The 14,628-nt window shown below is 41.4% G+C and overlaps 1 protein-coding gene across 10 annotated transcripts in view; it reads right to left on the reverse strand.

Annotated features, from left to right (window-relative positions):
* Positions 1–14,628, reverse strand: part of SGMS1 (sphingomyelin synthase 1) — a 95,348-nt gene that overhangs the window by 6,450 nt on the left and 74,270 nt on the right. For 9 of the 10 annotated variants that reach the window (XM_062580522.1, XM_062580528.1, XM_062580521.1 and 6 more), the window contains 2 exons: positions 8,199–9,030; positions 2,320–2,437 (listed from right to left, as the gene is read on the reverse strand). In XM_062580522.1, coding sequence (XP_062436506.1) covers positions 2,320–2,437; positions 8,199–8,821 — 741 coding nt within the window. In that variant the 5' untranslated portion in view covers positions 8,822–9,030. Of the gene's footprint in view, positions 1–2,319; positions 2,438–8,198; positions 9,031–10,548; positions 10,568–14,628 lie in introns of those variants that run through there. The other variant, XM_062580531.1, reaches the window with a different exon arrangement.

Raw genomic sequence — 14,628 nt, forward strand, 5'->3', positions numbered from 1 at the left:
ATAGAAATTCTTTCCACATTGCATTTGGAAAGAAACACAAATGGGATTTCTTAGAGCACGGCGCCAAACACATGCATGCACAGCCTAGCTTTAATTCAAATAGGCCCCATGAGTAATAGGGCCTTCCTGAACACCTGACGGAGGTTGATCCAGACCACCTCCAGCTCATGATGTTGGCTCAGAGGATATTTAATACATCCCAATTCGCCTTTGGAAAGCCAAATTGGAGTCCTTCTTGGGAGGACTCTCCCACACATCCTCCCTGACGCTCGCAGACCTTCGTTTCGCTGCTCCCAGCTCTAACATGAGCCCGTGCATTAGAAGGACCCACCAAAAAAAAAAGGGGGGGGGGGAGCACTGTGGGACAAGCACTACTGGGACGTATCAAGCACCTCCTGGACCCAAAGGGAAGCCAGACACTGAGTTCAAAGAAGAACTAACGGATCAATGCCCTCAGTTCCATTCCTGCTACCGTCTCAGCTCATTTTAAGAAATTTTACAATCCCCTGGAACCACTTAATAGTCAGAAGAAAACAAAGCTCACCCGGTCAATTATTATAGGCATGTTATTCCTCTACTTTAAAGCTTATTCTTATTTTAAGAAATGCAAATAATGCTTTTTGGACATATCTACATGGCATCCTTTGTAGTAATTAAATATTTCTTGCTAACAGTTCCTTACCAAATATTAAAATGCTCCCAAATGCTCACTCTTTACAATTATGTATAGTTCAATAAGGTGATAAGAAGCTATTTTTTCCCACCAATATATTTATATCTTTCAAGAAAACCTTGCTATTATTAGTAGCAGAAACTCATCATAGAAATAGAAGAGCGCAACGTAGGCTTGTCTTTACTTTGAGTAACGCGGTCAACATGCCAACTCTGTAAATTTCTAAAAATGGCAGATTTACTCATTTAGGTTCATAAAGACCTATGTTTTTTTTTTTTTTTTTTTTTTTTTTTTTTTTTTAATTTCATAATGGCTGACTGATCAAATACAATGATGATTTCTCCCCCACTCACTTCTCTTTACAAAAGACTTAAGTCTCTTAAGTAGTCACATGTGGCTTGGCAAACACTCTGATTTGTCAAGCATTTGTTGGCTTCATTTCCCCCAGGAACTGAAGCACTGCATCTCTGTTTGCACTGTAGATTTATATGTTCCAGCACTACTCATCAAAACAGTGCCAGGACATATATCAAGTCAAATCAGGAGTTTGATTTATGATTTCGCTACCCATCATCTAACCTCCGACTGTGCACACAAAATCTGCGGGCTGCATGTGCAATAGATGTTTTCACAGAAATTACTTGTTTTCTTTCTCCTGCTTAAATCAAGTTAGTGCAGATAATCCCAGGAGGGGCCAGGAGATGAAGTGCAGCGGAGAAAGAGCACTAGCATCAAATATAGGCACACTGTGTCATATCACATATGTTCACTCAGGATCAAATTGCATTTCCCTACCACGAACAGCATGTTACAGCAAAGAGCTTACACAAATGCTTGTGTTACATTAGATAGGTGCAAGAAGATTGTCCTTGTCCCATCCCCACCCTGACCACATGAATTACCATTCATCAGCAACTAAAAGGGTCCTGCCTAAAGCATCTCTGCCTTAGTGAGCTTATGTCAGCGATAGCTTTTGCAAGTCTATTTTATGGGAGCGACAGAAGGGCATCACTGCTTGGTAGGTGAGGAGGTGGCAAGTTCTTGCCCTCTCTAACATGATTGCAAAAATATTTATATGCAAGCACACCCTGTGAGCACAACGCATGTTCCCTGGTCCAAACTACAGGACACAGGGGAGTCGCGATGGAATTTCTCATCGGAGATGAAGTCAGGTCCAGAGATCGAACGAAGATCTCAAGCTGTAACTTCCAAGGGACAAATGGCAACAAAGAGGACAAAAAAGCTTCATGCTGAACTGGTCTGAAAGGAAAATCTCTCTGGACCATTTTCAAATACAAATTGTAGTCTGACATAATACACTGAATTGTTCAGAAATAAATGAGTCCTGTATGGCAACCTCTGTAAACTGCAATGCTTCAGCTGGTTTGCTAGAGGTGGAAAAAAGCTGGTCACACAAACCAGGCAAAAACGCTACCGAAACTGCACAGATCAAATCTTCAAAATGATTAGGAATGCCTGCAGTGCCTAAAAGTAATCAACATCTCAACCAAGAGGCAAAGCAGAAGGAAGCCCCCCCATCATGCCAAATTGATATTTTCAAAACAGTAACAATTATTGTGAAAGTGAAGCTTTTGGCAATGGTGAGACAGCAGAAGAACAGTATGGAATGGAAGCAAGGAGTTTACCTTTGGAGAGCACTTGAAATGCATGCCAGGTACTGGGAGTGTAGTTACATACATTGTAATACACCGATATAGGTACAGTGTGCCAACTATACAGAAAAATCTTCTGCTAATAATAGACCTAGAAGAAAAAAAAGGGGAGAAAAAAAATGAGATCACTCAATGCAAACAAAAATAGGCAAAGGTAAATAAAACACACAAGCTTGTAACTTTTCCCTTATTGGTGCTTTTGAAACTCAGGACTTCAGGATGTATTCATGCGTATCAGTTTACACCTAAGAACACTGAACTACTTGACACTTTCCCATGCTTTACAGGTCAGAAACACACAAAGACCTCGACTAAGATTACCCATAAAGTTGATTACAGGAAACTTAATGACTGTATCATGAGAATCTGTATAACTCTAGCACTGAAGACACTAGGAAGGATTTCACGGCCCACACCTCTCAGTTAGCTTGGAATGGTCAATAACTAATTTTGTATTAAAGGAAGGAAATAAAAGCTACAATATTTTCAGTAGTACAAGACAAAACACACATTTATTAACTACGAAGGGCTGTTTTGGAAGAAATAACTCTACATGACCTGAAAGCATGAGAACAAATACTACTTCTACAGAAAACTTCAGCAGAAATGAATAGTGACTTCTCTTTCCAATGAACGTATCTTTCTTGAATAGCTTTTTTTAAAAAAAAAAAAGCAAACAATACACATAAGAACCCAAACTTCAGAAATACCCATTCAGAGCTACCTTATATGTAAAAAAATGGTGTTTTCATGGCAAGACACCGCAAAGGCAGACAGCCATAGTTTCAAGCAGATTTATTCATTCAGGGCTGCCAATTAATTGCTGAAATACAGCAATGAGAGGCCAGATACAAGTCTGCTGTGCTGCAAAGCAGTTTTGCAAAAACAGCAACTGCACAAGCTACAATTTCAGCTTGGTGGTTACAAATCCTTTATATTTATATATATATGTATGTATATATATATTAAGTCATCATTACTTACAAATATGACTATTTGGACATAAAAGGATTACCCTGCCATCAAAGGGTATAACTCCTGGCATTTGTTTGTTGCTATTTTGAAACTTTTCCTTCTAAAAAAAGTATTTCCATTGGCCTCTACCAAGCTGAGCTCTTTTGAAGCTCAGAATTGGCCATTTTTTTAATAGCTTTTGATAGGGACATTAAACTGCAGTGCTCCCATTCTCATGGGAGTATGACTTTGCAGCGCTGTATCAATAAAAACTTTGGGAGTCTTAATTTATCAGAAAAGTTTCAAATACGACAGTGAAGCATACAGAGTATGTGTATTTTATTACACTTCAGAGTGCCCATGGCTATTGAAACACAGTGTTTTAGTTTTTTTTTTTTTTTTTTTTTTTTTTTTTTAGCTCCTTCCCAGGGCTAACAGTGCCATAATTGCAAATTAAAAATCATATTTTGTTACTGTAGCTCCATGAACTGAAATGGAAAGTTGAAGGCACTATGCCATTGAGGAAGAGGTTTTCATCTCTTTTTCTATATGCGGTTATTTTTTGGTTGGAAGGGTGATCCATTAATGATATCACATCTATGCCTTGCTTTTATAACCATATACTAAGTTGCTTCTCTTTATAACCTGCTGTAAAGACAACGGGGGGGGGGGGGGGGGGGGGATTAAGGACTGAGAAGCACCACAGCTAAGAAGCAGTAGTGTTTTTACCTAGCACTGAACATTGCAGAAGCTTTTTATTAACATTACCCACAAAGCTATTTGGTTGTACTTGGTGTACTTAGCTTAGAAAAGTCTGTGTCAAAGTGCTGTGTGTACTGTAATATATTAAGATGTAAAAAGCCACATATTTTCTGTTCAAAATAGCATTTTTCTTATCTTGCAATTATGAAGGCCTATTCAACATTCACCACGCAATCTAAGCTAACAGTTACATCCTCTAAACTTATTACTGGCCAGGACAATCTATCAACAACTATCTAGTTCTCACCTAACGAGTTCAGTGGGTTTTTTTCTATCCTGTGAGCATGCAGGCTGAATCAAAGTGCAGCCAAGAACCACCGCCGTACTTCTCCAAAAGCATCTGGGAATGCTTCCCAGAAAACTTCCCTGCACATCGGCAGTACTCGCAGATCGGCAGCTTGCCTAAATTCCTCCAGTTCCCTATGTTCCCTCATGAAAAAGGCTCGGCCAGCTCAAAGGAGGCTCCCATCAAGACCTGCACATCCAGCCTGCTTCTGCTTTCTAAACCAACCAACTCAACCTACTGTAAATGCCATGGGCAGTGCTTCACACTGAAAACAGAAGTGCCGAAGAGAGTAGGCACCTTTCTCCTTCTGTCCAATCCAGCCAACTACTGAACACTGACGCTTTCGTTCTTGAGGAAGCTTACAGAGCAGGTAAGACAGAGCCAGCCAGAAACCCTATTCTCTTACTGAAGATAACCTTAAACTCTCTACAGTCTAGATTGCAGAGGACAAGACTGAAACTGCTCTAGAAGAACTAATGGACCAACAATAAAATCAAAAGAAAGGCATTCTTATGCTTCTGGATCCTCCTGAAGCATTCAGCACAGAACAAAACTCTTTTAGGCTCAACGCCACAGGAAACATAGAAAACATTGTACTGTGCTTTGTCAAGTCTTTTTGCGGACAGGTCACACTCAACACCCTCTTCTATTTAGACCACAACTTTGAAATGTCACAAAAAACACACAGGTCCTATTCAACATCACTGTGCAATCCCTGGACTAACTGGTGAGACAACAAAGACCTGAGTTAACAGTAATGTGAATGACGCACACCTCTATCATCCTTCACCGCTTCTGAGAATAGCAGGCTAAGCCTGGATGAAATCAGGTTATTGCTAAATAACCTATCCGGTATGACAAGTAGTATACGTTTCACTGCTGGGCAAAGAAAAAGGATTTCAAAAAGTCTGAAATCAGGAAGCAGTCTGCTTTCACTGAAGGTTCAGCCCAGCCACCGGTTACAGTTCAGCTCAGATGCAATGCTTCTGATTTATCAGTGATCCTGATCCTTTCCTTTGGAGACATCTGCGAATAGTATCTCTGTCATCAGACTAGGCTGAGATGGTTTCATCCTGGCCAGCAATCACCTGGCTTCACTTCTTATCTTCATATCTCAAATGGACTATACCCAAACCATCAGAGATTAGAAAAGTGAGGGAGGTCCAGCTGGCCTCATTTCCTCTTGCTATTCTTGCATTAGTTTCAAAGGGAGGTGATAACACCTATGCCACAGAACCGATTCCACTCTTTCCTAGCACTTAGGCATTCACCATCCAGAGCCATAAGTAAGCCACAGCACTGAGTTCATTAGAACAGGAACACCTCTCCCTTTCCTCCCTTTCGGTTTCTTACAGGTCTATCAGACTTTGACAGAGGTAAGGCTCAAACCTTTTGATGGTCCTTTTCTAGGTGTGTCTTAAGGGTGAAGAATACCTAATGTCTATCTGTTTCTCCCCATTGTTGAACCTGTATTAAAAACAGCAAGAAGAATCTGACTCATGCTGTCACACACAAGCAGCAGCAGCTTCTAAAACTTTTCTCCTGCAGACACATTTATGATCAGAATTGCACTAATCCAGTTTAGAAAGGCTTTAAAAGTTACTTCCCAAACCACAAACCTTGGGTGCCACTATACACCAAGTTTCTGGGTTTCTTGGGGCCTCCATTGCCAATGTTTTCTACTCCTGCTGGAAACATCTCTACTTGGACTGGGAGGTCTACTGAGAAAAAGCAAGAAATGGTTGGGGATCTTTCTAATTGTAGATGATAGCCCTGTTCGTTGATGAGCAAGAAGAAAGAAAGGTTGCAAGAGAATGGCTACTCCATGGCTGATACTAGGACCTGAAAGCCATTGATGAGCCTCTCTAACATCTTCCACTTACAGCAGAAAGAGAGATCTCCTCCTGAAGCAAATAAGAAGGAACATGGCAAAGCATAGTGTGTGTGTATTGGGGGATCCCTGCATCCACCAGTGATGTCAAATACTTTGTTGTCAAGTCAGCCCATCTCTCACTGCTTTGAGATCTCCAAGGACTTTATGGATGTTGCTATAATATATTTGAAGACTCTGCTCACAGCTCCAGCACAGGGTGTTGGGATCCCTCATACTGCCTTGTTAACCTGACACTTCATTTTTGAAAGTGATCCCATGTCATCTTCTCTAGATACCTCTCTTGGTCTTAAAATAAATAAATAAATAAATAAATAAAAATTTTATGCTCAGAGAGGCCAAGTAAGTTAATACTCCCTGTAGCTCACCATAGGCAAGTTGGAGCAACAGGGACAGGAACCACAGTGCTCAGCACCGCAGCTACTGATAAAGGAATCTAATATTGAAGCTTATAGCCCTAAACAAAACAAGAGGCCAAGTCAGAGTAAATTTGTCCTCCCACGCATGTGTGTACATTAAAAATATAAAATAATTCAAAAAAAAAAAATCAATTTCACAGCTTGTTAGAGTCCTGCAATAAAAATAAATGATGGAATAACTTAACCATTCTAGAAACTTTCCTTTAAGAAGTGCAACCTCTGTAAAAGTGTACAATGGTTTTAAAATTTCAGCTAATAAAATACTTCAACTAGTATAAAGCAATAAGAAAGATGATAAATCCACTGTTTCAGAACTGATTTATTTTTTCCAGCACTCCCTTTATGTATTAATGACTTTTGTATTTCATAAAATAATTTTTTTTTTTTGCTTTTTCATAGATTAAATTTACCCTGCTGCATGGAAAGTGCTCATCAGAAATGCATTACTGAGAACACACAGAGCAAAAGCTGACTCTCCAGGAGTTAGCTCTCAGGGATGAAAAGTTCACAGCATCATGTGGATTATTTATTTGACAGATTCCTATAGAAAGCCACAACTGTGCTGCACAAATTTATTCTGCCTGAGCTTAGCAATTCTCTCTTTTCAAGCTGAGTGTACCTCGGGAAGCTGGTGAATACCATTCTTACACTTAGGTTAGGTTTTAATGTTTTTCTCTGTTATAAGGGCCAGTGATCTATTGACTTCTGTTTTTCTTTCCTTTAAAAAGCAAAGTCTAAAATTCCAAAATCATTACAAATTCCTACACACAGAAGATGACAGAGGAACGTGAAAGCAGTAGACCAAATGCAAGAACCGATGGAGAAATTTAGACGCTAAGCAGAGCATGCGGGCAAGTTTTCATAGTGTTTTGCTTCTCACACCGCACTGTCCGCAGCCACTCTTTTGTCCACAGCACTGACAATTACTATCCAGCTATTTCCAATTCTTCTTTTCCAGACCAACTCTTGACATTTAATAGCGTGCTTCTAGGTTGGGAATACATTTGTGTTTGCTGTCTGGAAGGAAAGGTGACACGCTACTTGTATTGTACTGCTCAAGGCCACTTGACTTTGAACGCTTCAGTCATTGAGTCTTGGCAGCAGCAGATTTTATATCAGACGACTCACTGCAAGGCAGCCCAAGGTGTGGATTTTAAGCACATCAGATGCACTAAATTAAGTATCCACATGCACATCTGTTTGGTAGAAGATGAGGTAGGGGACTTCCACTGGCAGGCAAACTCTACTTTGCCATCCTGACTGGGTGAAAGCAGGTAAACAGATGGCCCCGAGACCCTGCAAACTCACTCTTTTGGTAGCCAGCAGGGCTCAATTCTATAGGCAAACAAGTCCATAGTTATTAGTTTCTCATGCAGTAGTTCAACTGAACCTCTTTCCCACAAATTGCAGATCCCATGGCATAGTATCTCTTTCAGGAAGATCACAAGAAGCCCCATTTTACTTGGACATGAACATCTAAACCAGTACCTGAGCCCCCAAAAACAACGGCAAGTATAACCCGGCACTCAGTCTTACTTACTTGTATTTTAAGAGCAGCCACTGAACAAACCACAGTCCTACAAGGATCATGCCGTTGATTTCACAAATAGAAAAGGCCCATTGCACCCGATCAAAGCGATCAAAAAATGCATCTGGTAGGGGAGGTTGCACCTCCTTGGGAGGCACTCGTTCATGAACCACTGAGATAGTCACTGTGGTAAAGATGAAACAAAAAAGTGCATAAATAAAAGCCAGGAAAGTCTTCCCCCATTCCATGGGATACTGCGAGCGCTCCGGCTCTGGCATGGGGATCTTTATCATCTCTTTCTTATACCCATTGGGCATCCCGTTCAGTTTTGTTTTGCTGCTGAAGCCATTTTCGCGCGCGGCCTCACTCATGCCGACATGGATGTGCCCATTGACGTGCCCATTTTTGTGAGCCTCAATGTGGTGAGTCATTTTCAGAGTCTCGATCATGTGCAATAGCCGCTGCCCGCTATCGGAAGACACTCGCGACAGAGGCGACTTCTTAAAATCCTCCTCTGTTAGATTGATCAAATCCTGCCCGGTGAAGCTCTTCAGCGGCTCACAATACTCAGGCACAGCATTCTCTGTTAGCCAATTTGTCACCTCCTCGGGCGACCAGAACACCACTTCTTTCATTGCGTCAGGCAACCCGGACACAGTCTGGCATGGATTTTAAATTGGGCAGCAGTCACTGCGACTCCAGGGCAGCGGAGAGCTCCTCCGTGGCTTTTTCATCTTGTCAGAGGAACCTCTTTGGCCAACGATGAATCCCTGTCTTGAACATCTGCGCGCTGCAGCAAGTACAGGAAACGCTTCACTTCATATTCGTGCTTGCATTCTTCTTTCTAGTGAGGAAAGAAAAAAGCCAGTTATTAAGACAACCTTTACCAACAGTTTGGATCTATGCTTAAGGACAAAATTGCTGCAAAAGAATAGCCAGGCTCTGGCTTGAAAAAGATTAATCAATTCGAGTGCTAGCCTTGCACATACAAAACTGTCCTTTCTGAGATTGCTACATGTTATTCAAGAGTATCAGCAATTTGGCATAGCACCCATTACTTCAACAGCTGTGGGAAAGGATCTTTCCTGCTCTGTATCTGTTGAGCTCTCCATTGCTATGCTATTCTGCTCCTTAACCAGTGCCCAAACTCCTTACAATAAGAAAACTAATGGATTTAAGGATCTACAGAGCAAAAGTTTAATGCTATTCATGTTGCAAAGCACCTTCCCCGCTCCTGCAGCCGCACTCTGGGGGTATGAGCTGAACGCATTGCACCTAATGATTGAACAGCGCTAGCTTGGTTTTTGTGTTGCACAGCAAAAAAGAATCTAGCAGCCCGCCCTGAACACTTGTGTGTTGCTGATCTCTGGAAAAAAATGATGTATGTAAGTGAAGTTACACTTTCTGGGCAAAGTAAAAGCCAACGTGGAGGTCCAAACAGGCCATCTTGACAATAAAGCAAAGCATTTAGGGTTGCAGAACTCTAGCAGATGTTTAGTCTCATTTTAAGATAAATTTTATAGCTTCCAAGTTACACTGTTGTAATTCAAATAAAAGCCTGTGGTCAGTTATAAAATGAAATAGGAAAATAATAAAAAAAAGTGATAGTAAAAAGAAAAAAGAATGAGATAACAAATCTCTGCATTCGATTAATTACAAAAAGGGCAAGCTTACAAAAGCTGGTTACCTAAAAATACAAAAATTACAGGAAAACTTTAGAAATGCACAGATGTTACTCGGCAGAGCCTCTCACTGCACTGCGGGACATTAGCAGCAAATTCCTTAGCATGAGGAGGTGACCACAAACTCTCAGGATTAATAAAAGCAAAGCTCTGAACGAAGGACTGAAGGTATTTTTGAAACTCGCTTTGCTCCCTGGCCAGAGGAAGCAAGTAGCATCACTTCTGACTTGTTGCATAGCCTGTGCACGCACGTGGATTTACATACATAAAGTAAATAGGGATGAAGACATAAGTTCTCCCCTGTGAACATCAGTGCTATTTTAGACCTGTATTTCCTCTTCTGCTGTGTGCCTTTTCTTTTTCCCTTTTTTTCCCCTTCTTCCCTCTCTCAGTGGGATTATCTGTAATAAGGAAGCTTTTCAGCCACAGATCGCTTCATCATTCCAGTTGCGTTAGCAAATTGGTATTTAGTTACACAGCCCTGAACACGGGAAAAGGGATCAATTGAATTATGCATGTTAACCCATATTACAAACTTCTGCAAGGCTTTCACCCAAGAAGAGTATCTTGACTCTCCATCACCCTAATCTCCATCGCATTCACTGTAGGCACAACATTATTACAGGGCACCCGAAATCCTAGAGCTTATAACAGCTGCAATATAAAACTCAGGCACGTACCCTGGATCTTACTGTATGCCAGGGAGCCTTTGGCGTCACCACTAGTTACTGGGAAAAGTGCTTTGCATCCAGTTTCTTGTCTGGACCTACACATTAGGGGCTACCTCAGCCTCGAGCTTCCTTGAGCAGGTAGGACAGCTTGCTGAGGCTGGTGGCTGCGCTCTCCTGCTGAAGAGTAAAGAGATGGAAATCTCATCCCCTTTTTGATGTCCGCAAGATTTCATTCTCAAGTGACGTAACTGTAATTCACATTCTCAGGAAACTGGTATCTGTTTCAAGGAATTCTTTCTTTCAGAAAGCTTACTGATGCTTTTCCATTTGTCCTTGGGCTGAAAAATCAGGATCCATGAAATGCAGCACCAGAAACCATTCAGCCTCAAATTCATAACTAACACTAATGGAAATAACGACGCTAATATTTGCTGAAACTACAGCAGTCCATGCTCTTGCTGCTTCTGAGGCTTGTGTAATTTCCCTTATGATCTTTTAAGGCATTAAGAGCCTGAAGTTACTTATTTGTGAATCCTGTTGTTATCACCTTGGCTCAGTGGTTGCAAGAGGCTGCCATTTTCCCATGCCATTTAGCAGCTCAATCAGATGCCTCCGCAAGTTTCACTTTGAGAGAGCCAAGTTGGATTTTGGGTTGTCAGAGCATGCCACAAGGTGGGGCAATATTAAGCCTTTTAAATTTTAAAAACTTGACTCTTTGAATCGCAGTTTCCCGAACCACATGGACAGCTGGAATGGGAAAGGAGCAAAGAATATCTTTAACCAGTATCACCTTGACATACCAGTCTTTCTGTCCAGCAAGCCTCTGAGTTTCTTCAGGGATTCCAGAGATACTGAACACAATGCAAAGGACTTCATATATGACTGTTTAAGTGACAGCAGTCAACTTTCAAATTACATCTCACTACTCACCACATATCTGTATCCCCTCATGCCTGGGCTAAGCTAGTAGATTTTAAGGTGAGCTCTACATGGAGCCTACTATCACAGCAGGGAAAACTCAGAATCTACTGCCAGCTGACAAATACTACTTTGATACTGGCATAAAGTTTATAATATGCTACCATAGCCCAATGAAACCTGTTCTGGCAGCTTTATGAGAAATTACAAATGTGTTTTGCAGTAAAACTACAGGAGTTGGCAATATTGCTAATGGGGGAAAAATATGGTCAACTCAGAAGCTTGAATGGGCTTTATCTTCTAAAGTCACCATCAATAATGCCTTTAAAAGTACCCTAGAGAAAAACAAGTCCTTGGGTCCTATTTTTGTGTCTTTATAGGGCATAAGAGGAGCCCTCCTAACGGACTTTGTTGCTTTTAAAAATGAGAAATCCCATCACACACACAGTCATGCACTTCCATCCCTGTTTGAAATCCAGGTCCTGTCCTTTGCGGATGAACAAATTGTTATGGCATCTGAATCAGCAAGGAGCAACAAGTTAGCAAGGAGAAAGCCTCAGCATCCAGGGACGGCATTTCTCATAGCATCTGGGTCGCTATCACAACGTGAGTGAGCAAGTCACCATCAAACACCTTTTGTAAAGACTTAGTAGCTGATACTTATGGAAGGAGGGTGAGAAGAAAGCAATTGCTCTTCTTAAGGATGCAGTCCACTGATTCATTTTCTATGCTTGTTCTGGGTTAAAATGAGGTAACTAAAATTTCTAAGGAACAGTGGATCATTCAAACTTCCATTGCATTTCCTGTGTCACAGGGTAGGAGTAGGCAAAAATCTTCTATGTTAACACCTGCCAGTGTGTTAAAGTTAAAAATACCTCCTGCATGGTAAAAACAGCATGAGCTGAAGTACGTTATCTCACAACAAGATGTCTAGCAGAGCTCATAAGGCAAGTTTGATGTTGATTTCTTAAACTACCATAATCGAGCTATTACTCCTATAAGCTTGACAGGTGAGGTTTACAGATCCTTTTGGAGCAATTTTGGAGGCTAACTGCCTTCACTCTCACCAATACTTCCACAATAAATCTCCTCTCCCTGAAAGCCTAAGAGAGGACACGCAGATGGGCATCAGCTGCTGCAGGGCAGCGTCCATCAGCTGAGCTTACCCCATTTCACCCAGCAAGACAAGACGATGGGCGGAAACAAGGGCGCACACTCGACCGTTCCCAGTCCTGACATTGGACGTTAGCCTGGGCCATGTAACTTTAAAACTCTCCCTCCACCTGCAGCAGACCTGCTTCATTAAGGAAACAGTATCTGATAACCAATCATAAATAACAATATAATCATCATAGTAATACTAATTGCACTAAAATAATAATGATGCACTGCAAAACCAGGGCCTGACAATATCCAGGACAAGATTGAGCAAGATAAAAATACCATCAGCAGAGACTCCTGTAAAATCTTGCATGTTTGCACAATCTTTTTTCCCAGTGACCAAAGTGCTAACTCAAAACTTTCAGATCCTTTTTCACATCAAGGACAGGGAGCTTGAGTAAATGAAATAATTTGCTGTCACAGCTTCAATTAGCCCATACGAGGGTTGTGATACCATAACCCACAGAGAGGTCATACCAGCAGGTTTGACAAGGGTTTGAAGGAGAGCACTAGCAAACATCACATATTGAGACTTGTTTTCTTTTTCATTGCTCCGAGGAGATGATGGTCTAGATGAGGGGTCTGTGGACCAAACCTGAAGGCATCTACCACTTTGGTTAAAAGACAAGATGTTCCTGCAAGAAAAGCACTTTAAAAACTGCATGAAGTAAGCCCTAGATGGAAGAAGACAGGAAAAAGGGAACGCTACCATTTACAAAAGGGCAGGGGCAGTGTTGTAAAAGGCAAAGCCAGCTCACAGCTTGCCCAAATCAAATCATGCCTTCCTCCTGTTTATACAGTGTTTTTATTCTCCAAGTGAAGACCTTTGCTGCCAAGGCAACAGTCACTATAGAAATCAGTAAAATAACCAACCATTTCAGAAACTGCAACTAGCTCTTCACCAGGAGCCAGGGAGATACTCAAAACCTCTCAATGATATTTCTAATGCAGTGAAGTAGTAAATATATTTTAGTAGCAAAAACATATCATTCCCAAGCACTCCAGAAAAGTTCAGATGGTAAAACCATTGGCAAAAATATTGGTAAAGTGAGCAAGGTTCAGGGATAAGCCTAGTCTGGAGATAGAACAGAGGAGTTGTCTCCCTTAAAAAACACATACAGAGATAGAGACTGACCACGTGTATGTGTACACATGTACAGAAGAGAAAAGTCAGCTGCAACAATGATGGAAGTCTCAATGCCTTAGAAAACAGCCCTAAAGTTAGCTAATTCCCCAAGATTATTTTAGACATATATAGAGGAAGGAAAAATGTATATGCATATACACACATATATGTGTGTGTTTGTGTGTGTGTGTATATATATACATACATATATATACATATATATATATACATACATATATATATACACACACAAACACACACACTGGATGAAAGCAGAGACTTCTCGTTCTGCGTTCGTACAGCACAACACAAACTGTTTGTAGCAACGGGGTCTGAGTCACAGCTGCAGTCACTTCCTCCACTGGCATTTTCTCGTAATACACAATAACGCTCCAACACCTCGGTGGCTGGACACCTGGTAGCTGCAAGCTACCTCTGCAAACCAATCTGCCAAGAGAGGGCAATGCCTACTGCAAACTGCAAGTTGGATATCACTAGCAAGACCCTCGAGCAACGTGCAAAATTACTTCCTTCCCCCCAAGATACAGCTTTGCCTCCGTAACATGGGTCGCCCCACGCAAGAGGCTGCACCGCAGGGAAGCGTGAGGCCGCTGATGTTTCCAAACGTTACAGCAGAAGTGGTTTTTGCTGCACATACAAATTCCAAGGCGCAGCCGGATGCACAAGTTTTGCTGAGCTGGATTTCCGAGGTCAGGCCCAGATGGAGAGCAGCACAAATGCTGCAAAAGCAGAGCAACCGGAATTACTACTGTAAAGTTCATGTTGAAAAAGAGAGACTAAAAACAACGTGAAGGTATTCTGACACACCTTGAGTAGCTACTTACACAGCTTCAGAAAGAGAAAAATCACCTCTATGCGATGTA

This window comes from Rhea pennata, chromosome 7 (assembly GCF_028389875.1).
Source record: "Rhea pennata isolate bPtePen1 chromosome 7, bPtePen1.pri, whole genome shotgun sequence".
NCBI classification, from domain to species: Eukaryota; Metazoa; Chordata; class Aves; order Rheiformes; family Rheidae; genus Rhea; species Rhea pennata.